General features: G+C 40.3%; 1 protein-coding gene across 2 annotated transcripts in view; it reads right to left on the bottom strand.

Annotated features, from left to right (window-relative positions):
• Positions 1 to 511: 511 nt before the first annotated feature.
• SLC15A2 (solute carrier family 15 member 2) overlaps positions 512 to 19585 on the bottom strand; it is a 40969-nt gene continuing 21895 nt past the window's right edge. The window contains exons 6-20 of one of the 2 annotated variants that reach the window (XM_089330272.1): positions 18800 to 18882; positions 18131 to 18217; positions 17888 to 17977; positions 17766 to 17810; positions 16419 to 16451; positions 14007 to 14095; positions 12053 to 12134; positions 11383 to 11517; positions 10300 to 10464; positions 10098 to 10144; positions 8526 to 8636; positions 7822 to 7918; positions 4074 to 4220; positions 3038 to 3142; positions 512 to 2701 (exon numbers count right to left, since the gene is read on the bottom strand). In XM_089330272.1, coding sequence (XP_089186398.1) covers positions 2525 to 2701; positions 3038 to 3142; positions 4074 to 4220; positions 7822 to 7918; positions 8526 to 8636; positions 10098 to 10144; positions 10300 to 10464; positions 11383 to 11517; positions 12053 to 12134; positions 14007 to 14095; positions 16419 to 16451; positions 17766 to 17810; positions 17888 to 17977; positions 18131 to 18217; positions 18800 to 18882 — 1493 coding nt within the window. In that variant the 3' untranslated portion in view covers positions 512 to 2524. 2 annotated transcript variants of the gene reach the window in all.

The raw sequence follows: 19585 nt of genomic DNA, 5'->3' as shown, positions 1-19585 counted from the left end.
TGTTCGGAGAAAGGTAGATGCTAGTTCTTCCGGTTAGACTACTTGTGGAATGCTGTATTAGGCTTCAGGTAACACATATTAAGTTATCTTAATCTTATTTGGTATATCTCAGCTTCAGCGTATTTTTTAGCAGTGGGAAACCAGGATGGTGAAAGAACAGAAGTATGCTTCGTGAGGAATCGTGACAGGTACTAAGAATTTGTAGCTCGATGAGTACTTAATGACTGGGGAAGAGGCGTGAAAGCTCTTTCTAAATAGCTGAGAGTCCGACACATGAAAAGGCGAGTTATGCTTTTTCTTGATGGCTTTAGAAGAAAAAAATCAATGGTAAGACGTTTCAAAGAGGAAACTCTTAGTTCAGCATAAGGAAGAATTGCTTAACAATGTTTCCTACACCCATGTTCTGCAGAACACAGAGCCATGTTATTTTAACCAAAATGCCTGTCTTTGCTGTAGGATCTCTCAGAGCCTTTAATAGACAAATGTTAAGAAGAGGATACAGTATGCTTCATTTTCCAAACTTATTTGCCCATAGATAGTTTTATTTGCAGAACAGTGTTAACAAATCTTGAAAACAATATTCATAGAACAGCTTGGGTTAGATCTGCTTAAAAGTAAACAGGCTTTGTTCTAAAGAAGTAGGGTCTGGTTCACATGAAGATGTCTGGGGAAACTTGGGTGTTTCTGCCATCTCTGAACTTCTGACACGTTGGTGATTAAAGCTAAAGTGTACAAAGGCTGGGGAGCAAGAGCCAATTCTCTTGTTATATTAACAATGTGAGACCCAACACTGTCCTAGATGAGAACGGAGTAAAATCAACAGAAGTAAGACTGTCTATGGTGGTACAGAACTCTTCCCAGCAGCAACACACTGCACAGTCATGATATGCCCAAGTCTGTCTTCCGATTCATTCATTTTGTGCAAGGCAATGTTTTTCAACTTTTCTTCATGACCACATACACAAATAAAAAGCCCTCATGCTCTACCTTCCCCTCCCCCTGCCACACCCACAAACACAGATTTTGACAGGATTTCTCATTCAAGATCATGCCCTCTTGCAGAGTATCACTATTTTAGAACCTGAAAATTGAACATTAACCTTTAAAAAGGATTTATTTATTTACTTGGAAGACAAAGTGACAGAGAGAGAAGGAGAGTTAGAGAAAAATCTTTTATCTTCTGGTTCACTCCCCAAATGGCTGCAATAGATAGGGCTGGGCCAGGCCAAAGTCAGGAGCCAGGAATTCCAACCAGATCTCCCATGTGGGTAGCAGGGGACCAAGTATTTGGGCTGTTATTTGCTGCTTCACCAGGCACATTAACAGGAAGCTGGATGGGAAGTGGAGGAGCCAGACTCAAACTGGCACTCCAATAAGGGATGCAGGCATCCTAAGAGGCAGCTTAACTCACTGTGCCTCAACATCTACAATATAACCTTTTTAAAATAAACAGGGAATTTCCAAGACTAAAGAAGAAATGGCATTTTAAAATTATGGGGAAATTAAACAAGGAAATTTTATCTAAATGAAACCTCTACTTTGAGGTTAAATGGAATAATTTAAAAAGGAAGTTGGACTTAGGCAAACAAGTTTTTAAAGATTTGCTGCCATAAGCAAGAGAAATATACAATAAGAAAAAGCTGACAAGCTATAGTGAAAGGGCAAGGTTGCAAAATTACAGCTAGTGTATACAGCTGTCCACAGAAAGACCCAGTACAGGGTTGAAACAAAGGAGTTCCTCAGAGGAATGTGCACTACAGGAGAATGAATGGTTTATCAGGATCTCTACAATTTTATCTGTCCCTGTTTCACTGAACTATGTTTGCGATCTTTCAGCTGGTTTCCAGGATCTATCGGCACTGAGAAATGAGTGTTTGGAGGAGTAGATACGATACTGTCATAGTCACAAATATATATCATTTCCTCTGGCTTAATAAAATGTCATTCTGTTAACTCCTACCATCTAAGGTCTTATCAAACTTGGATGGCTGATAGGTTGGCCTCTAGACCAGATCATGCCATACATACCATTTTGAGGTCTTTATGCATAGCACAATTAAATAGCTTATAAAGAAATTAGATAAAAAAAAAAGAAACTGAAATACTGCTTCTCCATTACTCTGCAATTTTGCCTCTAAATCAGTACCTCAAACAGCAGGGTCAGTTCTCAATGGCAGGCGCCTGTAAAGGAATTACCCATAACTTCACATACCTGCAGAGGTTGAGCTCCATTATACATTTGCATTTTAATGGCCATATGGAGACAGCAGGCCAACTCCAGCAACACTTCACAAGGTTTACTGAGTTCTCTAATAGATGGACAAACAGAATCCCCTGCTTGTATAAATTTGTACTGGAAAATCTAGTCCTGGAAATACCTCTATCATAGAAGAAACATGAAAGATCAGCTCAGAAATGATGCTATGTTTCTTGCCTAATCCAATAGCAGAAAAATATGCTTGGAGACTGGTGATGGTTGAGACCGGGGTCGAGAACTGGGGTCAGGGCAGAGTCCTGGGAGTCATCAGAGCTTTGTCTTCTTGGTCTCTAAGTTGATCATGTTCCCTTGCATATGGGGGATCTGCTTATCTTCTGGCCCCTGAATATCTTCTGACTTTATGGGAATATAGTAGTAGCCCATGATGGAGAAGATCAGGCAGACCACCAGGAGGAGGCAGGAAAACAAAACAAATTCAGCCCACTGCAAGAAGAAATAAATATAAGGAAAAAAATACAGAGAAACCTGAAATCAAAGAAAGCTTTACAGGGTGAGGACTGGGGAGCAAATTGGGATCACCAGTTCAGGCTGCCTTTTCTGGGAGAACACTGGGTTCACAGCCTTCTTACATAGCTGTATGACGGTCAGTGTTGCTATCTACATATGTCTACTCTCCTGGCAAAATCTGTGTATCTAACCCATCTCATGTCACAGCACTGAGTGGGGGATATAGGAAGCAGAGAGATGGGAAAATGGGAGAAGAGGAAGTTGGAGGGAAAACAGGGTCAACATCCATCCCTTCTTCCATCAGTTCCATACCTGTACCAGACCACTGAACTGTGCCACAACAAGCACGATGATGTTCCCAATTGCAACTGTCAACAGCCACGCTGCCTGGAGTACAGATTTCATGCTAGAGGGAGCCTGGTGAGGATACAAGTTTGTAAGTCAACAAACTAACTATACCGCCCTGGTGCCCCGTGTATGTAGCCAGGAAACTTCTCCCACTTGAGCTTCCAGATTCGAACTTCCCCTACTAAGTTTAGCTCTCATATAGATTCAGGGGATGGTAAGAATAAAAGAAACTCTTAATTGTTTGTATGAATACACTACATCACATAATCTTTATTGTAACCCTAAAAGATAAGTTCTATTAGCATCCTTATTTTAGGCATTAAAAATAGCACTAGAGGCCAGCGCCGCGGCTCACTAGGCTAATCCTCCGCATAGCGGCGCCGGCACACCGGGTTCTAGTCCCGGTCGGGGCGCCGGATTCTGTCCCAGTTGCCCCTCTTCCAGGCCAGCTCTCTGCTGTGGCCAGGGAGTGCAGTGGAGGATGGCCCAGGTGCTTGGGCCCTGCACCCCATGGGAGACCAGGAAAAGTACCTGGCTCCTGGCTCCTGCCATCGGATCAGCGTGGTGCGCCGGCCGCAGCGCGCCAGCCACGGCGGCCATTGGAGGGTGAACCAACGGCAAAGGAAGACCTTTCTCTCTGTCTCTCTCTCTCTCTCACTGTCCACTCTGCCTGTCAAAAAATAAATAAATAAATAAATAAATAAATAAAAATAAATAAATAAATAAATAAATAAAAATAGCACTAGAGACACAGTTCACTTGATCAAGTTTACACAGGAAGTCAAGCAGCCAAAATTGAACGTGGGCAATCTGAACAGCATAGACCCTTATGCTGCAAGGTCTTGATCCTGAGAGTCAAGATGATTGTTCAGATAATGAGGAACCCAAGGTCAGGAGGGATGGAGGTTTTGATCAGTATCATGTACCTATTTAAAGTGGTGCCATGATTAAAACTCATCATTCTTCAAGCGTTATCTCCATTCCACTTGCAAACACTTACCTGTGAATAAGAAAATTCAAGTCCTGTGACAGAGAACATGACCTCCCCAGCTGTTACCAGGGCATACTGTGGCAGTTGCCATGCAATGGAAACTTTGTTGGCTGGAATGTCTTCCATCTTCCAGGCCTGAAGTCCCTGCTTGGTGCTCTTAGAAAGAGGAAACCAGTTTGTCAGTGATCTCAAGTAAACACTCCCAACTACAGCATTCTACAATCTTATATCTGTGCTGCCTTTTTATTTTCATACTTCTGCTACCTATAAGAGATTGAACATTTCTATACAATTCCAGCTTTTTGAGATTTCCTTTGGTAACATGACACTTGTTTGCCTGGTTCCAGGCAGTCAGATATCACTATTGACAGAATCCTTCAATGGCAGAATATATGGATATTGCAGTTTGGGTTTCTACAGTTTGATTTATTGGGCATTTTTATCCTGAACATTTTAATTAATGAATAAATTGATTTTTATTTATTTGAAAGACAGAGAGGATGGAGAGACAGAGATCTACCATCCAGGGGATCACTCTCAAATGCCTGCAATAGCTTGGGTGGGACCAGGCCAAAGCCAGAAGTCTGGGGAAGACCATTTGGAGCTGCAGTTAAGGCACAGCTTGGGACACCTGCACCCCTAATCAGAATGTCTGGGTTTGAGTCCTGGCCCTGCTGTCCATTCTAGTTTCCTGCTAATGTGTACCCCGGCAGGGCAGCAGGAAATTGTGTTCCTGCCACCCATATGGAAGATCCAATTGAGTTCTGGATTCCTGGCTTTTGACTAGCCCAGCCTTGGCTGTTGTGGGCATTTAGAGAGTGAATCAGTGGATGAATGACTTCTTTTTCTCTTTGCCTTTCAAATAAATGAAATTAATAAATAAAATCTTTTTTTTAAATCCAGATCACTCACATGGACCATAGTGACCCAACTACTCAAGCTATTACCTGCTCTCTCCCTGGGTGGGCATTAGCAGGAATGCTGGAAGTTGAAGTGGAGTTGGGACTTAAACCCAGGCACTCTGATATGTGAAGCAGGTACCCCAAGTAGCATCTTTTTTAAAAAAGATTTATTTATTTATTTATTTATTTGAAAGACAGAGTTACAGAGAGGCAGAGGCAGAGAGAGAGAGAGATCTTGCATCTACTGGCTCATTCCCCAAATGGTCGCAAGTAGCACCTTAACCACTGCATCAAACACTCACCCCAGATCCTGAATAACATTTTAAATATAAAGTGGGATCCGAATTATACAAATAAAATGCTTTCAGATAGCATTTTCTTAAAAATAAAGCTTAATTTCTTGTCCCATTTTCTATGTAAATATAACTGAACTACTTTAACATTTTCTATTTTAATTTTTAGTTTGCTAAAATTTATTTTATCAGAATGAGTTATTTTCTTGGGAATTTTTATATTGAAGATTTATGGATCATTATTTTTAAAAAACATATCAAATACAACCTACTATTTTAAATTCTACTTACTGGCCATTTATTAATGTTTATTTATTCATTTTTATTTATTTGAAAAGGAGAAAAAGTGAGAGAGAGAGTTTACTCCCCAATGGCAACAACATCCAGGGCTGGGCCAAGTTGAAGCCAGGAGCCCAGAACTTCAACGTGTCTCCTATGTGGGTGGCAGGGACTCTAGGACTTGAGCAATCATCTACTGCCTTTCAGGGTAGGAAGTTGAATTGGAAGCAGAGCCGCAGGGACTGAAGTCAGCACTCTGATATGGGATATAGGCGTGTACCATGTACCATGGCACTTGCTCCAGAGCTATTGTTTTTAATTCAAATTTTGTCAAAAATATGTAATTTTACAGTAGAATTTTGTTCAAAAAGAACTTTTTTTTTTTTTTTTTAAAGGACATTTTTAATTGAATGCAATCTATGGTTTTTTTTTTTTTTTTTTTTTTTTTTTTTTTTTTTGACAGGCAGAGTGGACAGTGAGAGAGAGAGACAGAGAGAGAAAGGTCTTCCTTTGCCGTTGGTTCACCCTCCAATGGCCGCCGCTGCAGCCGGCGCACCGCGCTGATCCTGGCAGGAGCCAGGAGCCAGGTGCTTTTCCTGGTCTCCCATGGGGTGCAGGGCCCAAGCACCTGGGCCATCCTCCACTGCACTCCCTGGCCATAGCAGAGAGCTGGCCTGGAAGAGGGGCAACCGGGACAGAATTCGGCGCCCCAACCGGGACTAGAACCCGGTGTGCCGGCGCCGCAAGGTGGAGGATTAGCCTATTGAGCCACGGCGCCGGCTTCAAAAAGAACTTTTATTAGGGTCATTTTAAAAATTAATAATGACAAATATATCAATCCCAGACTCAGGGTTTGCTTGTGTTTATGTGTGTGTTTGTCTAAAAATAATTTTTCTATATGCATGGTTTAAACTATGATTGGATTTATATAGATTAGCTCTACCAATGTCTTTTATTATAAATGGAATAACATTTTAAAAATTGCATATGTAATTCTTGAAGTAAATCCATTATAGGTAATAAGTGTAATATCTATATATATATATATATATACTATGAAATAAAAATGGCAGAGTTAAAACATCAAGGTCAAAAGTGATGAGATCAGAAGTCTTTGTCATCTAAATGCTCTTAGTTCTCTGAGTTAAAAGACCATGGGGTTCAAAACAGTAAGGGAAAGAAGTCCTGTTTTGCTTTAGTTGATAAGGTAAACAGACCTAGACATCTATTTGTGTTTTCTCAGCACAAGAGAAGACCAGGACCAGGGTTCCTAAATCAATTTCAGATACTCAGATGCCCACAGGCAGGTAATTAAGCAAATGAAACAGGCTGAATGGGAATAAGGACTATGGTGAACTGGACAGCAAAGGTCTCATCTAAAGTACATAACCACTAAAGCCCTAGCCAACTGATACAGTAGAAACTGTTATCAATTTTTTTGACTTTTTTCTTTCCTGAGAAATGTTAGTAATCTAACTTCTTAGGGGAAATCTCTTGAATTTTAAATATTGGTGATGAATTCTTTTATTATTTTTGTCAACACTATGCAAGCCAGTCTTGACAGGACTATGGAAAGAACTGGGCATCCAGGCTCATCATTTATGACTCTTACTGTAGCTGCTTATTAGATGCTAGCATTCAGAAATAACATATATGGCCTTTATCTTGAGCAGCATATGAGAGACAGAACAATCAACAATATACAACAATATAGTACAGAAACACCCTCTAACTCATATGTTAAGTTTCCAGAATGTGACTTTACTTGCAATTGGCATTGTTAAGCTATAATTATTCAAGTTAAAATGAGGTTATTAGGGTGGCATATGGTATCCTTACAGAAAAAAAAAGACCAGGGGTGGAGGTGTGGGTGGTGGTGGGGGTCGAGATTCAGATTCTTCTACACACTGAGAAATATCAAATTTCCAGCAAATCACCAGAAGCTATGGAAGAGGCATCGAACAGTCTTCCTTATAACCCTCAGAATGAACCACCTTTGTAGTTGGTTAACTGTTAACTGACCACCCAAATTTTGGGTAGAGATTGATATTTACAACCCAACTTGACATTTCAGACTGTGATGTGCTATCAGACCAAATTTCCAGGAGCTGGGAGATCTGCATATGGCATCAGCCAAGAAAACATAAATAATAGCTGTTTCCTGAGGCCATAATGAGGCTGGATCGAGAAGACTGTCATCTCACCATGATGGCTCAAGATAAATTGTCTCCCAGAAAGACGGACAGACAAATGAAGGAGCAGGGGTGGCTGTGATTTACTTACATTAGTTATAACAAACAGGTACGAAGCACCAAAGTCTAGCAGACCCAGATTCAAAGAAAAGTCTTTATCTTCTGTTTTACAATGCACTGCAGGGTATCTGGAACAGGAGGCGTTCAGGTCAGGACAAACATCACAGCTCAGAATGCACTCTCTTCTCTAGGGGAGTGATCTCTCTCCACGGAAGGTGAGCAAAGCAGTGAAATCACCTGTTTTCTCTCTGAAGACAGACATTTCTAGGCATGAGTTATTTTCCTAGTTATCTGCCCAGATATAAGCTCCTGATTGTCTGTCAAGTGTTCTTTTAACTCTTAAATTGCAATAAAGAGGGCACAAATCACCTTTTGTGGACTTCAGGCTCAGGTGAACTTTTCTCATGCAAATCTTACAACTTAAGGAAACAGCATGAAACAGTAAACTCTAAGTAATGAGGTGCTAAAGGAAGGTATCAAAGGGTAGAAGCCAGAACCATTAATAAACTTTGCAAACCTCACAGAGATGGGGTCTGTTAATTACACAATACGGCCTTCACAACAATCATGATCTCAATATATCTGTGCAGAAAAAGATGAGACTGAGGGAAGGAGGCGAGAGTTGAAAAAGCAGGAGTTTGTACTCAAAATTAGCCCAGAGGTACCCAAGTCCCCTACAAAGATAGCATTTAAAAACCATGTTGAGAAAAGTGTGCGCAAGGTCAATGCTCTTACTCTCCTCTTTGCACAGTTCTGTAAGCAGACACCCCATAGTTTTCACCAACATTGAGGGAGATATCTGTACCCAGGGAGATGTTGACATTTTCTTGCAAAGTGTTAATAAACCTGAGGGCAGAGATAATATTTACACATCAGACAAGCACACATAAGAGGACATTTTAAAATCACTATATCCCCAGGGCCTAGAATACTGGCAATTAATATAAATTGTAAGCTAAACAAATGAATGAACTCACACATGCAAAGTAATTAGTAGCTGCTCCTAACTCTGTTCTTCCTGAAGTACTAATTTACAATCCGTCACATCCTCACTTAGAGCTCTACCTGGATGGATACCATCATGATCACCCATGGAAATCTAAATTTCCTCACTAGTCTATCTTAGCTGCACACAATTTCTCTTCCTCATAACGGTGGAATTCATCAACTGACACTTTACTAAAAAAAGAAAGATAATTATGTATAGATAAAGATATAATTATATATATATACATATGATACAATAGTATTTACTTGCCTTATCCTCTTACATATGAAGTCCAATTTGATGTATGCAAAACTCAGACCCCTAGCCCATGGTAGGATATTATCGTTGTTTGGGGTTTTGCAGAAATCTTGGATCTATCCAGAACCATTTTTCTAGTCTTCTGAAACTGAGCTCCTAGAAGGTTTCCTCAAGGTGATTTTTTGGTGCATTTAGGTTTTGATAGCTTTGGTCTTGCTCTCTGTCCCAAGGGATAAGGACCGTTTCCTCTAGAGTTGTAAATATTGATTCCTGGGCCTTAGATTATCCTGCATTGACTAGAAAGTGCCCCTTATTACCCCCTTCTTCAGGCCTATGGCCCTCTGGCTCTTGGCCTCAGTTTTATTTATTTTGAGCCATTTCCTTTCTCTAAAGCATGTTCAAAAGCAAAGGATTATGACTATTCTATCCTTGAGTGAAATTCAGACTTTTCAGAGTTCTCTAAAAAGCTATTCTCAACAGCAACCACCTGATCTTGGTGGTCATGGGCATGTGTATTTGTCTATTTCAAACCTATTTCCTGCCACAGAGAGCAGAGGGCCTTTGTTGCTTCATCTCTGTAACTGTCCCTTGTTTTCTGATAAGATCATCAATCTTATCTGGATTCAGAACCAAGTCTTTTGACCCCAAATAACTGTACCATGATACTTGATACATGATGCATGATAGGCTTATAATAAAAAAGATACTTTAAAAAATTAGATATCCAGCTACCAAAGATGAAGAGAGAATTATGTTCCCACTTCTAACTTTCTCTTTGTGATCGCAGAGAGGAAAATACTGTTATTTTCCTGAGAACAAAGTAAGTGTGTGCTGCTCAGAAGAAACTGATGTTGTGGAGCACAGAGGGCAGGCATAACCCCACAGGAGACAGCACGCCTCTCTGCTCTCACTGTCCTGGAAAATGCCTTCAGAGACCAGCACCTCTGGCACTCTAGGAGAGATAATTCCTGTTCAGAACAACTAGACTGTGAGGTCTGTTCATCTGAAGCCCCAACAAACGAGGAGACTCAAGATTCACTGGAAGAGAGTGTCATCCAAACCTTATAGCTGTCATCCCATAGGTTGTTTCATTTTCCATATCCTTTACCTGCAATAGAAGACAGGAAAAAAATCAGTTATAGCTGACAAAAGGGGACTTGCAATCAGGGTATTTGCTCATCAGTCAGATCCTTAGTAAGACATTGATGAAATGGCCATCTTACATTGAGATGGCAATTTATTTACACAATTTCCTCAACTTACCATTATGCTGGAGATACTTTTCCCATCCTCTCGGATGATCAGACTGTACCAGTTTCTCTCCTCTACAGAATGTTCAGTGTATATAGACAAATTGTGATATTTCAGGTGGAAGTAGAAATCTTGGCTTTTTGTATTCAGGTGTATTTTGGAATAGTGAGGTGTTTTCTGCAGAAGGAAATATTTGTCACATTCATGTTCTACCCCATATCATATCACAATCTCATGGCATCTGAGTGGGTGACCTCATCAAATGCTAGTAATTTCTTTCTTGTTTAAAATTTAAAAAAAAACTTTTAGTAGGATTTATTTATCTATTTGAAAGAGTTACAGAGACAGGGAGAGGGAGAGGGAGGGAGGGAGGGAGGAAAGGAGGGAGGGAGGGAGAGGGAGAGGGAGAGGGGGAGGGAGGAAAGGAGGGAGGGAGGGAGAGGGAGAGGGGGAGGGGGAGGGGGAGGGGGAGAGAGAGAGAGAGAGAGAGAGAGAGAGAGAGAGAGAATCTTCCATCCACTGATTCATTCCTCAAATGGCTGCAACAGCCATGGCTGAGCTAGGCCAAATCTAGGAGCCTGGAAATCCATCTGGGTCTGCCACATGGGTTGAAGAGCTCCAAGGACTTGAGCCATCTTCCACTGCTTTCCCAAGCACAATAATAGGGAGCTTGATCAGAGGTGGAGCAGCCAAGACTTGAACAGGTTCCAAAATGAGAAGCCAACACTGCAAGCCACAGCTTAACCCACTGTGTCACAATGCCAGCCCCAAGTAATTTCTTTCCTTAACCTAGTTATTTCATTTCTAGGAATCTACCATAGGAAATAATTAAAGGCATGCATAAAGATTTAAGAATAAACATATTCTTATAGGATGATATATAATAAAAAATGTGAAAATCTTTAAATAAACATAAATAAATCAAACTTAAATAAATCGTATATATATAGGATAGGAATATCATGTGCTCATTAAAATCATTATTAATGATTGTCTAAGGATATGTGAAAATTCTTATAATACAATTAATATTAACAAAAAATCAAGGTCAACACAGCCTATACAATTTTTAATTCACTCTGGCCCATAGTTCACCTGAAAGGATTTGATGGAATCTGCCAATAGAGAGTTATTATTGTTTCCCAGCACTGTCAGCTTCACCTCATCATCTGCCAGGTTCAAGACTTGTAGGAGAATCTCTTGGGATCCTGGCTGGGGTGGGGCCATTTCCTTAGGAAGAGAACAATATCAGAGTCACCAAGACAGAACCCTTCAGATACAATAAGAATACATATCTCGGACAGCACAGCCTCTCTAACCAGAGGACACAGTTGTCCCTCTGAACAGAATCTGGCTTAAAAAATGTGGAAGGCAGTTTAAGGAGGGAAACCGCAGCTCAGTGAAGCAAGCCGCCAGTGTCAGGCAACAAACTCCATCCTTTTGACTCAGTTATGGTCTCATACTTCATTCCCCACAGGTGACTATTCAGCATGCCTCTGCTCCCTAAGGAGATGGCTACATATCTGGGACATTCATGTTCCTAGATTCCCTGAAGACACACTGAGTCACTTAGGTGGGAAGCGGGCATCATTTTGCATTGCTGCTCTGCTCTTGCACCTACTCGTGTATCACAAACATTTACTATATACACCTTCTGTGAAATAGGCACTGTGCTAGACCCAGAGAATCAAGATTAAACCAGTCAGAAGAGTGAACAAGAAAGATATGGTTTTCCCTCATAGAATTTAGGATTTATTGAACTCACATTTATTTTTATTTCTACAGTTGCTGCAGCTGCAAATGCCAGGCATGCTAGAACCATACCAACAGCCATTTTTCTAAGTGATCTGCAGAGGAAAGGAAGAGATAATTATATCTAAATTTTACATTCTAAAGGACAAAATCCAAGCTCCTTAACCTAACACTAGAGACCTTTTCTGATTTGGTCTTAAATACTTTTCAAGGTATTTCCTAATACTCCACTTCATACGTCCTTCTTTCTTCCTTTTGCTTAAGTCACATTGAATCGCTCTTCCAGTAATGCACCACATTTTCCTGCTTCTATCTTTGCTTATGATGGCTTGTCTGTCTATTATGTCATAATACCAAACACAAGAACAACACAACCTGGTTTACTGAACATTTGCCAAATGTCAGGTGCTATATATCGTTTACCTCATTTTTCTCTTGGTAGTCTTTGTTGACCCTGGCAGCACGAAAGTCTTCCTTCTTTATGCTTCCCTAACACTTAACATACTTTATTTGTATAATAGTTATTCTTGCAAGTGCTCTAACACCTTTATTAAATAGCAAACTCCTGGAGGAAAAGATTTGTGCTCAATTTACATTTGTATGACACTTAGTCCTAAACTCCCTAATATCTGCTCAATGAGTGAGTAAATGACAAAAGGCCATTGGGATATGACAAAGTGGTCATCATTTTTACCACAACTAAATTGCTATGAAATGACAAATAAAAGTAGGCTTGAAATTCTCCTCCAAGGAACTTTACTGAGAGTAAGGTAAACTTTACACTTCCATTTACATTAAAATAAACTGTACAGTTCTATTTAGGATAAGGAAAAAGCAGTAATTAGGAATAATTCTATTCTTAGTCTTAGCTGGTCCCCCATTTGGGATGTAAGATATTAAAGGACTTAGTTGTCATTAAAAACTTTAGACTCGTTAGAAGAGGCAACATTCAAGAACCATGGAGGGCCGGCACCGCGGCTCACTAGGCTAATCCTCCGCCTTTCGGCGCCGGCACACCAGGTTCTAGTCCCGGTCGGGGTGCTGGATTCTGTCCCGGTTGCCCCTCTTCCAGGCCAGCTCTCTGCTGTGGCCAGGGAGTGCAGTGGAGGATGGCCAGGGAGTGCAGTGGAGGATGGCTCAAGTACTTGGGCCCTGCACCCCAAGGGAGACCAGGAGAAGCACCTGGCTCCTGCCATCGGATCAGCGCGGTGCACCGGCCGCAGCGCGCTGGCCACGGCGGCCATTGGAGGGTGAACCAACAGCAAAGGAAGACCTTTCGCTCTGTCTCTCTCTCTCACTGTCCACTCTGCCTGTCAAAAAAAAAAAAAAAAAAAGACACCATGGAGTGGGAGCTGATGTTGTGGCATATGGGTAAAGCCACCACCTGTTAACATCAGCATCCCATATGGGTGCCGTTTCAAATCCCAGCTGCTCCAGTTCCAATCTAGCTCCCTGCTAATGCGCCTGGGAAAGCAGAAGAAGATGGCTCAAGTCTTTGGACCCCCACACCCATGTGAGAGACCTGGAAGAAGCTCCTGGCTCCTGGCTTCAGATTGGAGCTACAGCCATTTGGGGAGTGAACCAGTGGATGGAAGATCTCTCTATCTCTCCCTCTCTCTTTCAAATAAATAAATTAATCTTAAAAAAAAAAAAAGAACCATTGAGAAAGTTGATTTAGGAGCCTAATCTCATTTATTATTGACTTCCCATGAATTCTAAACCTACTCTTTCAGCATCACACACTTAAGTCCACAGTATTGAATTTGACTTTCATTAATTAGATCGAATTCCCACTTTTCAGTATTAATGAGCCCTTAGTTTAACATGGAAGAACATATGAAGATAAGTGATAAACCAAAATGAATTATAATTAAGTAGAAACATACTAGCATTGAATCTTTATCAAACTAAACAAAGACTGAGTCCATTTGGCATTTGGAGTAATTCGAGGCAGAGTGAGCACTTACGTGAAGTTAATGCCACACTTGGAGATCAGACGATAAATGACAAGGTCAAATAATGGGATGAAGATAAGAACCAGGAGAGGGTTTAGTACCTGTAACATCATGGTAAATGGGGTTAGTTACAGGTATTCTTCTATCATGAGTGTGAGCATGTGCTCTCATTTGCTGTGGGGGCTCTTTCTCACATTCACACAGTTTTTCATCTTTGTAAGTAAAAATGATTTCACATTTTTTGGTCTGTTTACACCCAACCACTCATTTCCCTTGCATAGCACCTGAGCTTCTAGTTTCACTCTGAGACCATTTTTCTGTCAATCATATTAGGAATTCTTTTAAACCATTTTCACTTGTCTTTTCTAGTTTCACAGCCCCCAGGGAAAATGTCATGTCCAGCAGAAAGGAAAGACTGAATGAAGAACTGAGGATTGTTGGACAAGAGGCTAAAAAAACAAAAAAGGGGGTGGGCATTGTGTCATAGCAATTAAGCTTTAAGCCATTGCTTGGGACTCGTAGGAGTGCCTGGGTTTGAGTCCTGACTCTGCTTCTGATCCAGCTTCCTGTTAAGCTACACTCTGGGAGGCAGCAGGTGATTATTGAAGTACTTGGATCCCTGCCACTCACGATGGAGACCTGGGTAGAGTTCTGGGTTCCTGGCTTTGGCCTGGTGCAGCCCTGGCTGTGACAGGCATTTGGAGAATGAACCAGTGAACAGGAGATTGATCCCTCTCTCTCCCTGTTGCTGTGTCTTTCAAATAAATTTTTTAAAAAAGGAAAAGAGAATCACCAATAAACAGAGATTCTGTGTTCACTGCATGTACAGTACAGTCTTACATCTTAGACAATATTTCCATTATACTACCTTGACATGAAAAGAAATCCAGTGCTTACACCTTACCCATGGGTCCAAAACTAATTCTCCCTGGCAATTTACTTAATAGGGGACATGAAGGAGAACTGTGGGACTTAATGAGAATGTTTTCATCTCCAGGCTTGGCTTTCCTCAGTATACAAAGAGAAAAGCATCAAAATATGGTTGTTGGGGTGGGCATTTGGTCCAATAGTTAAGACGCCTGTTACAATGCTTACGTCTCACAGCAGAGCACCTGGGTTCAATATCTGCCTCTGGCTCCTGACTATAGTTTCCTGCTAATGCAGGTCCTGGGAAGCAGTGGTGATGACTCAAGTAATTGAGCCTGGCTCAACCCTGTAAACCAACACATGGAATTGCTTTCCCGTTTTCTGTTTTATAAATACATTTAAAAGTTTTAACTTTTTTAAAAAAAGTGATAGGAAACGTCTGGAAATGGAATTGGTGAGCCACTTTTGTGGACAGTATACTCTGTTGTGCTTTGTTCATTGGGTCGAGGGAGGTGGGAGGGAAGAGATTACAAAATGTGTTCTTGCTAGTGTGTGCTAGAAAATTTGAGCTTACGTATTGCCCTATATGTTACATCATTTCATTCAACTTTGCTGTAATGTATATATTATGTATATACTGGACAAAGGAGTCCTAATTTTACAATATCTAGTCTCTAGTTATTAAAGAGGTTGCCGATGTATGACAAAAGTAGAGTTAGTAAACTAACACATTTTGTATATTTTGTGTTAAAATTCATAGAAAGACTGTCTTCTGAAAAGGACTTTTGGAAGTGAAGTTGAACATCACATTGCAGTGACAAGTGTGCCCACATCTACCTGTTGGTGGTGGGGGGAAGGAGTTGGAAGAAATGAAGGCTTCTCTAGACCTTCCAGAACGTTCTTATTCAGAAGACACTTTCTGATGGAAGCAGTTCCCTGTGTATAGTTTATTCCACACTACTGTGTACACAGTGGACACATTTAAGTCCTTATTTGAAACATCTAGTCCTTCTAGATGTTCAGAAGTGCACAAAGTATGTTAAAAGTAGAGGTAGTAAATAATACATTTTGTAGATATCCTTTTGTTAAATTCATACGAAATACTGTCTTTTGGAAGTGGAATGATGAACTCCTTGTCTGAGCAGTACACACTTGTGTTTGTGCTGCTTCAGGGAGGAAGCAGCGGAAGAAAGTCTAAAGGGCTTTGGCCGGTGTGTGTGTGGTGGGACAAGGGGAACCATTGTCCACGCTGTTTGTCATGCTGTGTACATAATGTATGTATAAAGGGCCAACAGGTCCTTCTTTACAACATCTAGTCTTCCTAGATGTTAAAGAGGTTGCTGGTGTATGACAAAAGTAGAGTTAGTAAATGAGTATGTTGAGTATGCTTTGTGTTAAAACTCCTAGGGAAGACCGGTCTTAAATCACGTATGGAAGTAAAATTGTTAAAATTCCCTGTAAAAAAAAAGTTTTAACTTTTTAAAGTTATGCTTGTTAATCCTTATTCTTCAGGCAGAGGTATAGATGAGGAAAGAAATAAATCCCCATGGCCCTTACCTGCATCTGGTCCGGCTGAAGCACAAAAAATCCCTGAAACATAATGAATTATATTAAGATGGTAGCAGAGACAAGAAAAACCTAGATCAAGAACTTTGCTAATTAGCAGGTAAGAAGTATGCAAAAGAAAATTCATAAGGTCTTTGGTTCAGGGCTCCTTTCTTGCTTGTAAGGATATTCAGGGAATAAGTACAGATTTAGGATGGCTCTGGCTATTTGCTAGACTTAGATGGGCCCAAGATAGAATATTCTTTTCTGTGTATAGATTGAGTATCCCTTATCCAAAATACTTGGGACCAGAAATGTTTGGATTTTAGAATATTTGTACATACCTAATGAGATATCTAATGGTTAAAACCCAAGTGGAAACATGAAATTCATTTATGGTTTACATATGACATATGGATTGTTTGAAACAATCTCATAAATATTTTTAGTAATTTTGTGAACAAAATAAAGTTTCATGATCAAATTTTCCATTTACAGTGTCACATTTGTGCTCAAACAGTTTCATATTTTGGAGCAATTTGAATTTCAGGTTTTCAGATTAGGTATGTTCATCCTGTACCATGCTTCTTCCCTTGGGTTGAGACAGAACAGAGCTGGTGTGTTTCTATTAATCTCAGCCACTGCAGTTATAGGTGCTAATAATGAGAAGGACAAGACATCATGATTAGGATGAAGATTTCCTGCTACTGACACATAGTGCTTCCAAAGGGTCAACAAGTAGACGACCATGGGAAATCCTGGACAGTCAGTGGCAAAGGGAAGTAAAATTATATTTGGCCATGCCAAACAGATGGACAAACATGGCCCTAGTATCATTCCACATTGTTTTCTTCCAAACTACAATATAATCATCTAGGAAGTGGAGCAATTGAGAACAGATATGGTACTTTATTTGTGTGGTCCAAAGAATAGAGATTGGAAGAAGAGAAAATAACCCTTCCACTCTTTGCGTATCCATATACAACACACTACATTCTCACAGTCCCCCTGCTGTGATCCCTGACTGAGAAATGGGACCACACATACAGTAGCACCAATAAAATTTGTTTCTATTGTGCCCTGGGATGGGCAGAAATAAGAAAATCACCATCCCAGGCCGGTATCACTTAATTTTCTATCCTCTTAATATTAAACTTTTCTCATCCTTATCTTTCTGATCGCTAAAGACAATATTCCAGATTTAATTTCTAGACTAGCTTTCCTTATTCTTTGTCTCCTCAGTGCCATTAGCCTAAATTCTCCTCTGTAATGATCTTAGTTTTCAGGCAAAAATACAAATAAATTAATACAGATAATAAAGAAAACAATAGATTTCTCTGAAAAATCTCTTCCACTCACCAAGTTCCCATTCATCTTAGTGGCTTGCAAAGTCCATCGTGAGCCCTAGGGCAGAAGATGTTATTATGAAAAATCCCTTTCCTGTGACAGGGACGTGGTTGGATGAAGGGGTAGCTTCTTACCTGCTGATCCAAAAGAGCCCAGAACATGGGCAATGGGATATAAAGGAACAGTACCCTGGTCAGTGTCTTCACATCCATAATGAGCTGCTTCTGCAAGATGGAAGAAAGAACACATAGAATTGCCAGAAGTTTCACATATGGTTTTCTTGCTTAGAGTAGAAGAGAAGAAGTCAAGTGTGCCTGCAGAGAATCCATTTGGAAGACTCAGTGGAACCCGGAGATGCTCCTGCAGTTTCCACTTACTGGGTATTTCTCGGCTGCCCAGTCCAACCAGTGCTGTCGCTTTGGAATGTCCTCAGAACGGTTCTTGAAGCGGTTGGAAATAGCAAACTAGGGCAGAACATAGACATCAGTGGGGAGGAACAGAAACCATCTCCTGCCTTTTCCAATTCATTTTTCTTTTCCCTAAACACACATACGTCTAGTGACTTCCTCCAACTCTTTGATCTCATTAGACCCTGAATTTCAGAATATTTAAGATAGAATTTTTTTTTATCTTTTATTTAATGAATATAAATTTCCAAAGTACGACTCATGGGTTACAATGGCTTTCCCCCCCATACCGTCCCTCCCACCCACAACCCTCCCCTTTCCCACTCCCTCTCCCCTTCCATTCAAATCAAGATTCATTTTCGATTATAAGATAGAATTTTTATCTATCCTTATTTCCTGTTGGCATCCTATATAACTATTCCAGAAGGCTTTTGCCAATTTAAAAAAGGATTACTTTTTTGTAACTTAATGGTTGAATAAAGGCAGACTGGAAGATCAGTTACCCTAAACTTATCAAAAGCACAAAAGTAAAAAGAGGTTATTGAGAAAAACTATATGCCCATGTTTTATTCCATACACTATGCATAGCATCTCTTTCCTTTTGCTTGAAAAAGGCAGGCAAACAATTCATGGACTTACCCAGATGCATTTGACAACTTGAGCCACTATGTTTCCTTCAGGAGGTGGTTTTTTGTACATTTTGCTTCCCATTGCAAACACAACTGCAGTTGATACACAAACAAGGTTCTTAGCTTCTCATTTAGCACATTCAGTATGTCAGTGACAGGACAGACAGCTGAACTGTAGGACTGACTGGCAAATCTTATAAATAAGGAACTGATCTAGACTGCCTGACCTTAGAGTTATAAAAATTACAGAGGTCAAGAGAAGATAAAATGGCCAAATGTTAAGAGAGATCTATTTAGAGTTTCATGTAATCACAGAAATAGGAATCATCTTTGGCTTTTCATTCTTCTTTCTCCATCTCCGTATTTGGTATGTTACCAACTTTTAGTGATCTCCTTCCTGTAATGGTTTGCCCATATTAATTCCCCCCCCCCTTTTAAAAACCTTGTAAAAATTAAGAGAGGGAATAAGAGAGGAAGGAGGAGGAAGGATGGGAGTGTGGGTGTGAGGGAGGGGAGGGGAGGAAATATCACTATGTTTCTAAATCTGTATGTATGAATGACATGAAATTTGTATACCTTAAATTAAAAAAAATTTCCACTGCTATCATTCTTGTTTAGGATTTCACAATTTCTAACCTGGACTATTAAAGTGGTCACCAACTAGTTTTTCATTTCCTAGTTTCTTGCTTCCTTCTTTCCAGGATCTTCCTAATATACTCAAACTCCTGGCAGGAAAGCACTTTCCAAATTCATTATTATCCTGGTGGTTATTATCACTATCATCTATGGAAATTAT

The sequence above is a fragment of the Oryctolagus cuniculus genome, chromosome 4 (genome assembly GCF_051225735.1).
Source record: "Oryctolagus cuniculus isolate XC-2025 breed Fujian yellow rabbit chromosome 4, ASM5122573v1, whole genome shotgun sequence".
Lineage (NCBI taxonomy): Eukaryota > Metazoa > Chordata > Mammalia > Lagomorpha > Leporidae > Oryctolagus > Oryctolagus cuniculus.
Note: the sequence above shows the minus strand (reverse complement) of the source record. Positions and strands in the feature narration are given on the sequence as shown.